This window comes from Saccharomyces eubayanus, chromosome XII (assembly GCF_001298625.1).
Source record: "Saccharomyces eubayanus strain FM1318 chromosome XII, whole genome shotgun sequence".
Lineage (NCBI taxonomy): Eukaryota > Fungi > Ascomycota > Saccharomycetes > Saccharomycetales > Saccharomycetaceae > Saccharomyces > Saccharomyces eubayanus.
In genome coordinates this window covers 1-14,096 of record NC_030971.1, presented here as the reverse complement: position 1 = coordinate 14,096, position 14,096 = coordinate 1, and the positions used below count along the sequence as shown (strand labels likewise).

General features: G+C 40.3%; 5 protein-coding genes across 5 annotated transcripts; 4 read left to right on the top strand and 1 right to left on the bottom strand.

Moving 5' to 3' along the window:
* Positions 1 to 1,347: 1,347 nt before the first annotated feature.
* Positions 1,348 to 3,261, top strand: GEX2 (glutathione exchanger; the record flags this gene model as incomplete). The annotated part of the gene is made up of 1 exon (XM_018366544.1): positions 1,348 to 3,261. One exon carries the CDS (start codon positions 1,348 to 1,350, stop codon positions 3,259 to 3,261), a length of 1,914 nt encoding a protein of 637 aa, XP_018220383.1.
* A 1,811-nt stretch (positions 3,262 to 5,072) lies between these two features.
* HSU1 (cystathionine gamma-synthase) lies at positions 5,073 to 6,788 on the bottom strand (the record flags this gene model as incomplete). Its single annotated transcript, XM_018366543.1, has 1 exon — positions 5,073 to 6,788. One exon carries the CDS (start codon positions 6,786 to 6,788, stop codon positions 5,073 to 5,075), a length of 1,716 nt encoding a protein of 571 aa, XP_018220382.1.
* A 2,893-nt stretch (positions 6,789 to 9,681) lies between these two features.
* DI49_3475 (uncharacterized protein) lies at positions 9,682 to 10,734 on the top strand (the record flags this gene model as incomplete). Its single annotated transcript, XM_018366542.1, has 1 exon — positions 9,682 to 10,734. One exon carries the CDS (start codon positions 9,682 to 9,684, stop codon positions 10,732 to 10,734), a length of 1,053 nt encoding a protein of 350 aa, XP_018220381.1.
* Positions 10,735 to 10,945: 211 nt separating this feature from the next.
* On the top strand, positions 10,946 to 11,503 carry DI49_3474 (C-terminal helicase domain-containing protein; the record flags this gene model as incomplete). Its single annotated transcript, XM_018366541.1, has 1 exon — positions 10,946 to 11,503. The coding sequence occupies one exon, from the start codon at positions 10,946 to 10,948 to the stop codon at positions 11,501 to 11,503; it is 558 nt and encodes a 185-aa protein (XP_018220380.1).
* A 737-nt stretch (positions 11,504 to 12,240) lies between these two features.
* On the top strand, positions 12,241 to 12,729 carry DI49_3473 (uncharacterized protein; the record flags this gene model as incomplete). The annotated part of the gene is made up of 1 exon (XM_018366540.1): positions 12,241 to 12,729. The coding sequence occupies one exon, from the start codon at positions 12,241 to 12,243 to the stop codon at positions 12,727 to 12,729; it is 489 nt and encodes a 162-aa protein (XP_018220379.1).
* Positions 12,730 to 14,096: the final 1,367 nt, after the last annotated feature.

The following is a 14,096-nucleotide window of genomic DNA, read 5'->3' as shown; positions in this document are numbered from 1 at the left end:
GCAAACCGATGTTTGCAGCCCTGAGCGACAAACCAGGGGTCCCTATTTCATGAGTGTTAGTGGCTGTGCTAGCTCCGGCCCAAAGAATGATAAGGTTATAGAATAGAGAAAACGTCCTATAATAACGTCTACTTTCGATTTATGTAAGAGGATATTAAACTCACCATCAAGGTTGTAAGAAAGACTTTTTTTGAAGGTGAGTAAAAGTATCTGATCGATTTTTTTGAGTAATTTTTCTCTCAACGCTTCCTTAATCTATGCTGTATACTGGCAGCAGCTAGCCAAAAACTATTCATTTACTGTCTCTAGGTAAGATACACGATATCAGCAAGTTGTTTAGTTGTTCGTCCTTTAAGCACTGGCCTAACTACACGTAATTTTTTCTTCACTTTTTGAGCCTAGATAATGTGAATAATTAATCCCACAACGCTCAGTTCTCTTCTAAAAAACAAGTTTAAGAAGCGAACATTCTTATTACTATAGCACAGGGATTAGTAGCCATCCTTAAGTCGGGGGTCCAACTCTCGAGCAGAAATATTATACTTAGATCTTGAAAATGGAACGATACCATGACTTCCTGCCACGGCACTACGAACAGAATTGTATCTACCAAAGTTTATGTCCCTCAAGAGCTTGTTCCTATCTCTAAGCATCGAAAGAGATGGCACCAGGTTTTTACGAAAGCCGGAATTCTACAGACTACCTTTTATTCGTATTGTCAAATCAGAGGCACGCTTTAGACAACGCAGCAAAGCCCTTTTAGTGGCTAATTTAACCAGGAAGCTTTTGTATCATTCTATAAAAAAGAAAAGAGGCGGAAGAAGCAACCGAACCCTTGATGTATGACGTCTGGTGAGCCAATGATAGAAGCGAAAGCTTTGTCATGGAACAACGGCTCTCTGTTGGTCCAAAAAGGCAAAAAAAAACTCGTGACTTGTTTGCTCATTGCGCTAGCGATTTTTAATGCACCGAAAAGAAAGCGTATATATTTTTTTGAAGGTGCACAAACTGACGTGCGGCTCTCAACAATATTTTTATTATGTTTCAATTTTGAAAATCGAAATCATTTTAGAGTTAACTTTTATTATTGGTAGCCGCACGCGCTCAAAGAAACAGAAAACAGGGTGCAGAAAGATTCTTTAATTGACACAACAGTCACTTAGTGTGGTTAAAAACCCAAAATGATGAGCCATTGATTTTCAGATATCAATAAACTATCAGATGATTGAGTTGCTGTTCTTTTGTATATAATAAACAGTTCTAGCGTTGACTGTAGCCTTTCCCGGAAGAGTTGAACTCTAATTGACATGTTACATTTTTTCTTACTTGGTTCAGCCAAGATCTGCAATGTCCGACCTAGTATCTATAACAGAAAGCACGAATGGGCGGCCTAATCCTCAGGACGACGCACGCAAAGAAGGAAGAAACATTGTTACTGAAAAGAGCACCGTATCTTCTGCCCATGAAGGCTTTCAGCAAAGCTCATCTGCGTTTTCGTCTCAGGACGGAAATAAAATTATCAAAACCAGAGGTGTCACAAGAATTGAGGTGGTCAAAGAAAAGATGACAACCAAGGTCAAATGGATTCTGGCAGCTTCCGTTCTTTTAACATCGTGGATTGCTGCTTTGGATGCCACAACAACGTATAACTATCAACCGTATGCCACATCCTCATTCAACAGGCACTCGATGCTATCAACTTTGACAATTGCAAATTCTGTCATTGGGGCTGTTTGTAAACCGTTTATTGCCAAAATCTCAGATTTGAGTTCCAGACCTGTTACATACTTTGTGGTGTTAGTACTATATGTTATAGGTTTCATCGTCACGGCTTGTTCCCCAACTATTGGTGCGTATGTGATCGGTTCCGTTTTTATTGCAGTTGGCCAGTCAGGTATCAGTTTAATGAACATGGTCATTGTAGCTGACACAACTTCACTCAAATGGAGGTCTTTTGTCACCTCTCTATTAGCGGTTCCTTACTTGGTTACCACTTGGATCTCCGGTTACATTGTCGAGAATATTATTAGTAGCAACTGGAGATGGGGGTACGGTATGTTTGCTATTATTACACCAGTTGCTTTAACTCCGGCAATTCTTATTATGGCCTACCTGGAGCACCAAGCTAACAAGACGGGGGAAATTCCCGTTGGGTCCGATCCGCTTTCCGAGAAGAAAAGAGAGGTTAAAGAATCTGGTATCAGTGGGTTCAAAGCGTATTGGCAACTTCTGAAGACTTCTCTAATAGAGATCGATGCATTTGGTTTAGTTCTACTTGGCCTTGCTTTTTCTTTAATCTTGCTCCCATGCTCCCTGTACTCTTACGCTGAAGGTGGCTGGAAGAACCCAAGTATGATTGCCATGGAAGTATTTGGTGGCATTTTTTTAATTTCGTATGTCATCTTCGAGGTTTTCTTCGCACCATTTCCGTTACTGCCAAAGAGAGTCTTAGTAAACAGAACCTTCATTTGTTGTGTCATCATTGATTTCATCTACCAAATGGGCGGCTATTTCTCTCTTTTGTTCTTTACATCTTACACCTTCGTTGTTTTGAATTTATCCTACAGAGACTGGGTCTACCTCTCAAACACTACCACTATGGGTCTCTGTTTCTTTGGAGTAGTTTGGGGTGGCCTGTTCAGGTATTTCCACCGTTATAAAATATTCCAAGTCATTGGTATTGGTATTAAATTAATCGGTATGGGTCTTTACGTTGCATGTTCCAAAAAGAGCGGTAGCCCAGGAATTGGTCTCGTTGCTGCTGCGTTGATTGTTACTAGCATCGGTGACGCTGCTAACGTTATGGGTACTCAAGTCGCAGCACAAGCTGCCGTCCCTCACCAAGATATGGCTGCAACTATTTCCGTTTTGTCTCTTTATACTTCGATAGGTGCAGCTGTTGGTACGGCTATTACTTCCGCTGTTTGGACCAAAGAATTGCCTGGCGCCTTGTCCAAATACGTTCCGAACAGTGAAAAGGCGATCGCATTTTATGAGTCTTTAACTCTTATCTGGCAAGAGCCATGGGGCTCAGCAAACAGGGAAGGCGCTATCGCAGCGTATCAAGAGGTCAATTATACCCTGTTCTGCATGGGTGTCGGTGTCAGTTCCATCATGTTTCTAGTCGCACTATTCCAAACTAATTTTTATCTAGGTGACCAACAAAACTGTGTGGAAGGTGAGCAAAAGGAGGATTACCATCACAATGCTAACGGTACCAAAATGAATCTAATGAATAGAATGTTCGATTTCTCCAAATAGCCAATTTTTTATTTCTTTCGTGTATAACATCTTCTGAAGATAATTTATAAGTACGTCTTAATAGCTTCTAGAGAGGCCATTATATTTTGCTTGATATATCTGACATTTATGACCCTTAGCGATCAAAATTATTAAACAGCCTTAGGTATAGATAGTTCCGTTGCGGTATAGTTAACCGATGTTGTGCATATTGACGAGTTTCCAACCAGCCCTTTTGTCCTTTCAATACTTCTCTTCAACAACTACAAATCAGGTCCTATGAAATGGTGCTGAAATTCAAAGTGAAGTTGAAACTGAAATTGAGGGAAATATTGTATTAAAACAAAGTACCCAAGTGAAATTTACTTCGAGTATGGATGATCATGTGCTCTAGATCTGGATGCAATCATGTTTCCAATCTCAGCTAAATATGTTGAAAGTAATGCCCATAAAGCAAGGATGTGATGCCGGCGTCGAAATTACTTGGAAAGATTCTGGTTATTTATCTATAATGTTTTAGCTCGAACGGTTTTACTCAGGCAGAAATTCGTCCATAAATGTTGTGCGGTTTTTCTGTTGCTTATTTGTTCAGAACCAAATAAGCTTTTCTGTATTTCCGATACGGTGCAGACGTTGCTACACCTTTACGGGCAACGTTTAAACGGCTTGGCGCGGGAAGTGCATGCCGAGTTATGTGGTGTGCAGATTGGGAAGTCCGAGGGCTTTTAGAAATAGTGTATTTACAGAATAGTAGTTCTGGTTTCATCTTTGCCTTCAGTTCACTCAAAGTGCACCTCTTTCGAGGTTATATTCCACAAAGATACAGCCACAACATTTCCAACTTTTCCTTTTATGAAAAAAAAAGGCAAACAAAATCTAAGCGAATGGATACCACTTAAATAGGATCCAAGTGCAAGATATGCGGTGTTAGTTCAGCAGCCATGCTATTCCGGATATTTGAATATTTCAACTGTAATATCTGTTCTTTTCTTATAACTTCGTAAAGTGTATATAAGTGTTAACATTATCGCTTTTGAAGAAGAGGCTAATATGGAGTTATATACCGGATCAATCAGGTAAAATTTAAATACTAGTCGAAGTCTGATATCATTTCTTTATCACTTACACAATATCACGCCCAGCATAATATGTAGCCTAGGAAAAGCGTGTAAACGTTGCAATAATTTCACGCTCATGCAGTTTGAAAAATCTCACAGACCATTGTTCCCTCTGCATGTATTTGTAGAAAAGCAAAAATGGCATAATGCAATGTAGCCTTTCTTCATTTGACTAGCCATAAGCGAAACCGGAAGTCTTTATTGCACGCGGGTGTTTTCCGTTTCCTAGTCAGCAAAAAATTTATAGACCCTCAGTTCCATTATGTCTAGCACAAACATTAGAAAAAATTTCAATATGGGTTGGTCAATCTTGGTAATTGGAGTGTTGAACAAGTAACAGTTTCGGGCATAACATCCAAACTTTGGACTTTCTACACCCGTCTATAATCTAAGAAAAGAGCAGCGACGATCAAGTATTTGTGTAGTTCCCAATAAGGCTAGTCTCGAGGTCGTGATAGACAACTTACTTAAGATAGTTTATTGCTGCGTCAATTATAAAGCGTGTATTCAGCCACCGCACGCAGATAATAATTAGGTTAAAAGTTCCGATTCAATATTATAAATTTTCTAGATCAATAACAGAGCTTCAAATCTGAGTAGTTTGAAAGAAACAATCTGCTCGAAAGCCAAAAAAATGTTTCAAATAGTCATAAAATTACTCTCTATAAAAATCATGAAAAAAGTTCATACTTTTGATATAGTATTTAGTGGTTTTCATAAATCTCTGGAGCGTCTAACAACATCTATCGCGCTTGAAAAAACGTCCAGCAGCCACTGAGTATCTTCTAAACCCACACTCACCCTAATTAAGTTTGGGTCTGCTCCGAATTTGGAGACCTCTTCTAATTCTGAATGGTGCGCCAAATGAACATATGGACATGCTAATGTAAAATTAGTTCCGTTAGAAGGTCCCTTAAACACTCTCAAAGAATCATAAAAAGCTTTGGCTTCGCCTTCGTTGTAGAATGCCATAGAAAACAAGCACCCGTAACCGCCATGCTTATTCCGGACAGATTCATAATTCTGGAAAGTCTCCTTGGAGCTCACAGTAGGATAATATATTTTCTTGCATATTTTCCCTTCCTCAGGAAAGAGTACCTCATTCAAAAGTTTTTCTGTGTTTTTATTAGCGCGTAGTGTCCTCTCTTGGAAGTCTCTAGAATTTTGTTCAAGGACTACCGCATCCTCACACCATAGCAGGTCCTCAAATTCATTACTTTCAAAGTACTCATGGGCACTTGAGTACAGAGAAGACTTTGGGTTTAAAATAATCGAGCCACCCATAGCATTACTAGAGCCATTGAAAAGTTTAGTAAGCGAGGTGCAGACCACATCTGCGTAAGGTAATATATCAACGTTGAGCCCCCCTATAGTATCATCGACTACAATAAAGAATCCATATGCATCCGCCAGTCTTCTTAATTCTTTCAAATCCGGCATATTTAGTAATGGATTTGAGGGGGTCTCAACGAAAACAGCAAGGATACGTTGCTTGCTCGTCTCTAAGAAGCTTTGTAACTCAGTGATATCTCTGGAGTCTCCAAATCCAAAGAACTGACATTTTCCAAATGTGTCCATGATCACTTGTGTATCTTTGAACGGAAAGCCAAAGATGGCAGCTGTATTACACGGTAAAATTTCTTTTTTCGATCTGTCCTTGTTCAGGGCGTACTCAAAAGCTCTCTTTTCTTCCCAAAATGTAAGCAACTTACGAGTTGTAAAAATTGCTGACATTCCACTTGATACGAGATGAATATCTTTTTGCGGGTTGACATCTACCTCTTTTGGATCGGCGCCTTCTTTTCTTAAGTCAAATGGGTTGAAATGGTTCTCAGCTATTCTTCTCTTTAATAGACTCTTTGCGTCGTCTCCTTCCTTCTCGGCTAGAAAGATTCTGGCCTCAACCTCATGCCGTGTCTCACTTGATGTCAAGTTAGTGGCGTCAAGTAACTGGTTAAGAGAGGATGCTAGTCGGCTGGATACACATTCACCTCTTAATTTCCAATACTCTCTAACAAGTGTGAACTCCTCACCTGAGGCTAAGATAGCTGCGATTGCCACAGTGAACTTACCATCTTCATTGGGCTTATTCTTCGCACCTACTTCAAATGAAATTGTCTCCACTTCAAGATGAGCTCTACTTTCGGGTCCGACAACTGACTTCACAAATTCTAAACATTTCGAGGCTATATTCAAAGAGGGAAAAGGGCGGCAATCCTCTGAAGGTTGTCCAAATTTGTTAATAAAGTATTTGCAAAGTTTTTGGATAGGAGGCTGTGGAAAGTATCTCGGGTATCCTGTAGCCATTCTGCTTATTACCTTAGGGTCCTTTTCCGCGTATCCTATCGCTGAATCCCATGTGGGAATACCAAATGAAACCGCATACTTTAGATCGCTGGGAAGAGGTTGGCCAAACTCAATATCTGTCATAGTTTAAAGACTGGAATATTCACTAGCCGTGGAATGTTAGATCTTAATGTCTTCGTTTTGAGCACCATCAAAAAAAAAACACACAACAATGGATAGACAGTAGCATTAATATACTGTTTCAATTGTGATATTTTTAACGTGTGGAAAAAGCAACAGTGGCGTCATAGTGTGTATCAGAGAGTTTCCCATTCCGGACTAATATTTAGCACTAGTCTTTGAAGCACTCTTTTTTTCCTCTGCTCGTTTAAGAAAAGTGGCACGTCGTATGTAATTATTTTCTCTGATAATGGCACCCTCCATCAAGTTTATGAGCCTTCACAATGCGATATCTTTTCGGGAAAAGCCACATTAAAAAAACGTCACTCGCTTCCAATCCAATATGAAGCTTGCTAGAGTTCAGGTTCCTATTTCCAAAGATTAGAATTTGAAACTGGAATCGGCAAAAAATATTACATGAGCTGCTGTCATTGTGTGCTTTCCTGCTCTTAGCATTCGGCCTGATACCCATAGTTACGGACCGAAATCATTTTTCGGATAATTTTTCTTCCGAAGCGTATCATATCACAATAGATTGCAGCCATTTTCGGGATAACCATAGAGGCTGGCAAACTTCCGGCTCAGACGCTGCCGTAGCGCTTTGCGAGGTTAGCGTTCCTGCAGGATAAACTCAAATGAGGGGTTGAAGAAGCATGCAACCATGGCCTTGGCGACCCTTGCGGAAGCCCCACGCGGTATTGCAACACAAACTAATAGGGTATAACCTCTGCTGAACTATCCATAGACTAGAATCTAGGACATTTTGGTGTGGAAAGGAATATCCTTAAAAAGGAAAGTGCCTGGTGAGCCTTCATCTCAGTTAGGAGTGTGGTTGAATTATGCTTCTTTTCATTTTCGAGGGATGACCGCTTTAGCTTTCCTATTGTCCCTTCACCCGTCTTCCGCAGAGTAAAACTTTGAGGTCGCTTGTGAGTGAAAACCTCATTTGCTAGCAATAGGCAGTATTGGGCAATAAGCGGTAAGAATAAAAGCCGGCATTTTGAGACTTCGCGTAAAGGCGGTATTAATGTGAGACTATTAAACCTGTAAGCGTAGAGCTTAGGGGTTGTCCAAGACGCTTTGCTAAATACTAAACAAACGTAGCACGATAGGCTGGTTACGCCAGGTATTATATTATGTTTCCAAGACAAACTGAATTCTATCCTTTAGAAATCGTAGATTGTTGCAAGATGTATTTCAAGAGTCGTATGCAAAACGCAAAGATCAAACTCTACATGGCAATGTAATTACATACTTTAGACAGTTTACAATCAGATAAGCGCGAACTTGTTGAAATCATATCAGAATTATCTAGGCGCCAGGGATTGGAGAGCCCGGCTGTGCTTTGCCAAGCGACGAGAGGTATTTTCTGGCTCGTCGGCAAGTCCGTTGTACTGAGTTTTAACCATCCACTCTATATCGTATGGGGGTGACGGTGGCAGGTCCACTGGGGTTTTCGTACTTCGACTTTCTGTCGCGAAGATGAAATAGATGCTCCCACAACGAAAGGGGAAATGGCTTCAGGGAAGTGTGTGATCTGATCAAAGCCGCTTAGCAGATCATACGAGAATCCAAGTTCAAAACAGAAAAGTAATGCTTATTTGCATCTACGGTGTTTTGCTTCGAACAGCCCTGTGCTTTCGTTACAGGCACCGACCATTCCGTAAAACGAGGGCGTATTTGCTTTCCATGATGGCTTTCAAGTGAACTAAGCCGGCTGATATGTTCACTTTGAAGAGATACTATACATCACGCGCGTATCCGGTGTGGTAACAGGGATGGCTTCTACTAATGAGTTCTCTTGTTGCCTTGCATTTCAAACTGAGGGATGTTCAGACGATGATTCGAAAGCATGTGGTAGGGTTCAAGGAATTTGGCGTTTTCTCATTGTGGCTGAAAGGCACGACGGAGGAACACAGTGCCGTAATCCGCGGAATTTTATGGTGAATATCGTGCAATAGAACAATAGTTTTGAATAAGGAAAAGGAATACAGTCTTAAAGTGAGCGCTCTTGTAAGCGATACAAGCATTCAGAATTTGGATAGGGTGTTTGTTTGTTGTGGTAAAAGGTTAGGCTTTGCGAATACGGATATATTCTGCGTATTAGATCCACAGTGAGAAGGTAAAATATGATGATTTTACTGACTATTCAAGTTGTATGATGATCTTTAAAATTCCATTATTTCTTACTATTATAGTATTACGTATATAGATTGTACTAGATATTCTCCTCCTGGATTTAGGCATCCACAAAAAGGAATCTGCATTATACATAATATTATAAATGATTCTGTTCCTCTTTTTATATGTTGTCATTCATTGATCCTATTACAATATCAATCCTTGCGCTTCAGCTTCCATTAATTTCGAYGACASTTTGAATCTTAATTTACWGGTCTTGTAATTTATGTCATCTTTTAACACCGTATATAATAGTAATAGATGGACGATAGTTGAATCTTGTTCCAACAGTTCCAACATTTTCAAGGTCAATAAAATCAATGAAAAAGAGCTTTATCAACTTACTTTACGTGCAAAGCCGCCTATCGCCGGCTTTGGCAATAGGGCGCAGAGCGTTGAGCGGCCCGGAGACCGAGGTTTTCAGGGCCTTCAAGCAACAGAAGCAGTGTATAGGTAAAAATAAGATATGTTGAGATTTTATAAAAGTGGTAGCATTTCTAAGAAAACACGCAGGAAAGCCATTTTTTGAAGGCGCGCTTGCGGGAGTTTTAGTTAATAGGCTCGATTATTTGTCGAGTGTTAGACCTTGTAACAAAGTGTATATATAGCGACACTTCTGGAATACAGTATCGTTATCCCATATCATGTATATAGTATAGACAATATACATGAAAAAATGATTAAAACAGATATAGATGATATGGATAGCAACTCTCGAAATTACATGAAAACAAGGACGTTCAGAATTGTTAGATTATTTGCAATAATTTTTGCACTGCTTTTGATAGCGTACTCGTTATTCCTAAGCACTCTTAAAACTGGCTCTGTACCTGACCGCGCTAACACTGCTACTCTAGTACGCCGCGCTAGGTGGTCATTTGCGACTGGATTGGGACTAGGAGGATTTGTTATTGCAGCAGCCGCTTATGCCACTCCTTACTGGGTCGCAGCAATCTGTCTCGCAGCCACTAGCGGGGTATGTGCACCTATAGCTGGTGCTGTTTTGTCAACAGCAGCTGTTGTAACAGCAGCTATTTTAGTGGGTATGGGTACGGGCACGGTAACAAAGCGAGGATTAAGTAAGACTATTAGCGCACTGAATCATACTATTACATTCACTGATCATATACTCAATGGCCAGACATTGTCCAATGGTACTGCTAGTAATTTTGTTACAATAGGGTTCAGCGGGTATGCAGTACATGACAGTATCAAGCGTGACGGCGCTGCTGATATCAACTTTGTGGGGTATACTACGGAGTATGGAACCCACGTCAGCACTAGTAGCGTACATAATGTGAGCAGTCTCATCGATCAAATCGTGGCAGCGGTACCAGGGGTCCCTGGTACGAGTGGCAACGCTTCGGCGCTATTGTTCCAGAGACGCAGTCAGGAGTTCGCTACCTCCTGGATATCAATGACATATGACCAAAGTTATGGTGACCTGGCACAGAACTGGCAAAATGACGAAGGTGGAGCAGGCAATTTTGATTCGTATGCCGAAGTGGAGTTACAAAATTTCTTTTCAGGTAATAGGGATTGGAAGTACTGCTTTGCTGCTGAGGACACGAAGAACGGTGAGCCAATTGATTACGACGACATACCTGGTGACGGTGCAGGCACGGGTTCGGCATTCAAGTCTGAGATATATTTTAACACTTACGGTGGTATAGATAATTATTGTAATGACGAGCACGTCGGTGCCCAGAACACTGGAGATGGTCGATAAAGCTTTACGCCTGTCAGTGCTACACATGGCCATGCAGGGCAGAAGCACTGAAGACACAGACCTGAAATAACTTAAATGTAAATAAAAAAAACAAAAAACAATACCAAAACACAAAACGCCTTTATGAGACGATCCGTTTTTAGGAGCTCCGAGAAAATTAAAAGGCCTGAGCTGGTCCTTCTTCTTGAAAGTCATCGCCTTATCTGCTACGATGCCCAGGCAACTATGCATGGACATCTGTCGTGAGAGGGGGTTCAGTGACGTCTTGATTGAGACGAGCCGGTATGTGAACGCGATGACGAAAATGCCGAATGTGTCCATTGCAGTCGATATAGCGCATGTAAAGAAGTGTGCTTTGCTAGATAAAGTTCATGATCTTGTCATGCAGTTTCTGGAAAACGTGCCGGAAAAGAAGGCGGTCTTCTTTTTCAGCAACAAAACCCTTCTTAGAGAGTCCCTGCGTAGGCTCAAGGATAATGCCTCTGTCGTTGGTGTAGACGCTGACATGGAGGATGGGGCTAAGTTGGCTGTGTTTAAAGATTTTGAAAATAGACACTCGACGGCTAGGGTCGTTATTGGTACGAAGCTGATATCTAACGGATTGGATTGTAGTTCTGTGAAATTTGTTTGCTTGGTTGATTGCACGGTGAGTATGATTGACTATCTGCAGATGACAGGTAGAATCAGGAGCTCAGGGTATGTTAGAGTATTGACGGTGGGAAATAACAACAGGTATTTCAAGGTGTCCAGTGGTACCTGGAGACCATGAATTGGGACCAATGCATTCCAAAGCAGATTGCTAAGTTCTATGGCCTCTGCTATAGCGGATGTATCTTGTGCTGCAATGCGCTCGCAAGAAGTACCTTGAAGGAATTGATAGATCTGCGAAGACATATCGACACGCCTGTGTGCGACGAGAAGAAAAGGAAGCCAAATGGAATGCAGAACGATACTGATGGAGTCAATGACTTAAAAAAGAAATGTCTGGAAACACATGATGGTTTTAAACGAATGAAGAACCTCATGCTGGATCCTAAAACTGGGCTCTCTAAGAAAAGCATATGTGAGTTCCTGGATAGGGATCATCCGCTAAACGTGCATTTTCTTGGGGTGCCAATTGAGGTGCTTTTTGACCAAGACGTTTGTGTAAAACATGGAACGTGTTTTACTTGTTTCTCCAAGAATGATCCGTGTCTTTGTAAAAAGTCATATGGCAAAGGATTGGCAGTGATAATTAGAGAGCTTTTATTTTTATCAAAGATAGTGCTCCCGCCAGTTTACAGCAAGTTTCGTAACTGGGCGTATGCTGGAGAATCAGTCAAAATTTTCAACGAGTTTGCGACCTATCTCAAGGGTTAGGGAAGAACCTTTGACAAAGGCATCAGTTTAATTACGCAAAACGAAATGAAGTTTCTCGGTGATTCTTAACACGTCGCGAGTGTCGTTTCATTTTTTCGTTTTGGGTGGAGTCATATAGTCGAGTCTTACATTGACATTGTGAAGTTAATGTTTGAGGGCCAAATAACAGTAAACAAGCGTCAATATGCAGATCGTTCAAAGGTTTATAGATTTCCGTTTGACAATAGTAACTCTTATTATAAGGACTTCTTAAAAAACGATGGCCATCTTTTCATATATGCGAATGCAGATATGCTTGATGGTGTTATGAAATGGTGCTCAAAAGAGATTTCCAAGGATGAACGTAATAAACATTACGGATACATTAAAGCGGAGACAAATTTCAATGCGCTGGTTCTTCTCTTGTGGTGCTTCTTCATTACAGGGAAGCACAAGACTGTATTGGAAGCAATAAGGGTCACTGGACTAACGAAATACCGTATGTTTCCTCTGTGGTTCCGGGATATGATGGGTATGGTGGGAACAGCTCATGAAGTGAAGTATCCGCTTTTTACGGTTGCTTTGGAACGTTGGACGGAAAGCATCGATGATATGCAGTTATCGTTTGATGTTGGAAATAGTCCTGTGCGTGAATAATATTCTTAGTTGTGACTATTTGGGAAATTGTGTGTATGAGCCGCAGCACGAGTCGCAGCGTAATTCGCAGCGTGAGTCGCAGAGTTAGTCGCAGCGTGAGCTTGTTCTCTTGAAGAGCGATACCTGATGCAGATTATGGTTTAGCTATAGTTAAGCAGTATTTTTATATATGATTATTAGGAGTACATGTATTTGATGAAAAGTGAATAAGTAGAGTAAAATATAAAAAAAAATGTGATTTTTTTGGCGTCCGTAGGAGTATGCGATGGTATTACGATGTATTGTGTGATACGATATGTTATACTATTATATTTGGCATCTGTGTGAGTATGTGAAGGCATTAATGTCATAGTGAGGATAGTATAGCATGGTAAGGTATATTGTAGTGATATTGAGAGTGATGGTATATGTAGTATAGAATATGTAATATGATATTGATACTGATATGTGATATAGAAAGAGATGGGATTAAGTATCAGGTTATGTGGTGGTATAGCTATGATATTTTCTTAAGATTGGTCAGGATAATGAAGTATGCTATGGGATATTGAAAGTGATGGTATATTGCATGGGAGATATGGAGAGAGATGTGTGAAGAGAGATGGTATTATGATAATATTATAATGAGGTATGGTATGAGATGTTTAGTGAGTAATGGTATATCGTATGTGATGTGTGGAACGAGATGGTATTATGTATCGAGATATGTGGTGATAGGGTGTGGTGAAGGTATATAGTATTCGATAGTGTGAGTGCAAATGTAAGAATATTGCAATGTTTTAAGCTGATATATGATTTAGAGTATCGTATTTAGTGGGGGGCAGAGTTTGGTGGCCGGACGGTGGTTGGAATGCGAAAATATCCAGGGTGTTAAGTGCTAAGGTTCGTTCCGTATATGGTGATAATGTGGTGGTATAGTGAGTGATGGGGTTAAGTGCGATGATAGATGGTCAGGTGGTATTGGAGGTGGATGAGATAAGTATAAACGATAATTGAAGTGTTGGTAAGAATTAATGATTTATAGTTGGGTATGGATATTAGGTAAAAGGATAGAAATTGTGAGAAAATATAAAAGTATAGAATATGGAAGAGGGGAGTTAGAGAAATATTGTGGTTTTGTATGTTGCGAGTATTATATTTAGCGTCCGTGTGAGTATGTGCGTGTAGTATGTTGAGAGGATATGGGTATTGAATTATGAGATGAGAGGTAGGTAGTATTATGGTATATGGTATTATGATATATGGATGGGATATAGGAAGAGAGTGATGGTAAGTGGTAATATGATATGATATTATGGAGAGGTAGGTAGTATATGATATAGTGAGGGTATATGGTATGATATTATGGAGGGGTGTGGTGTTTACGA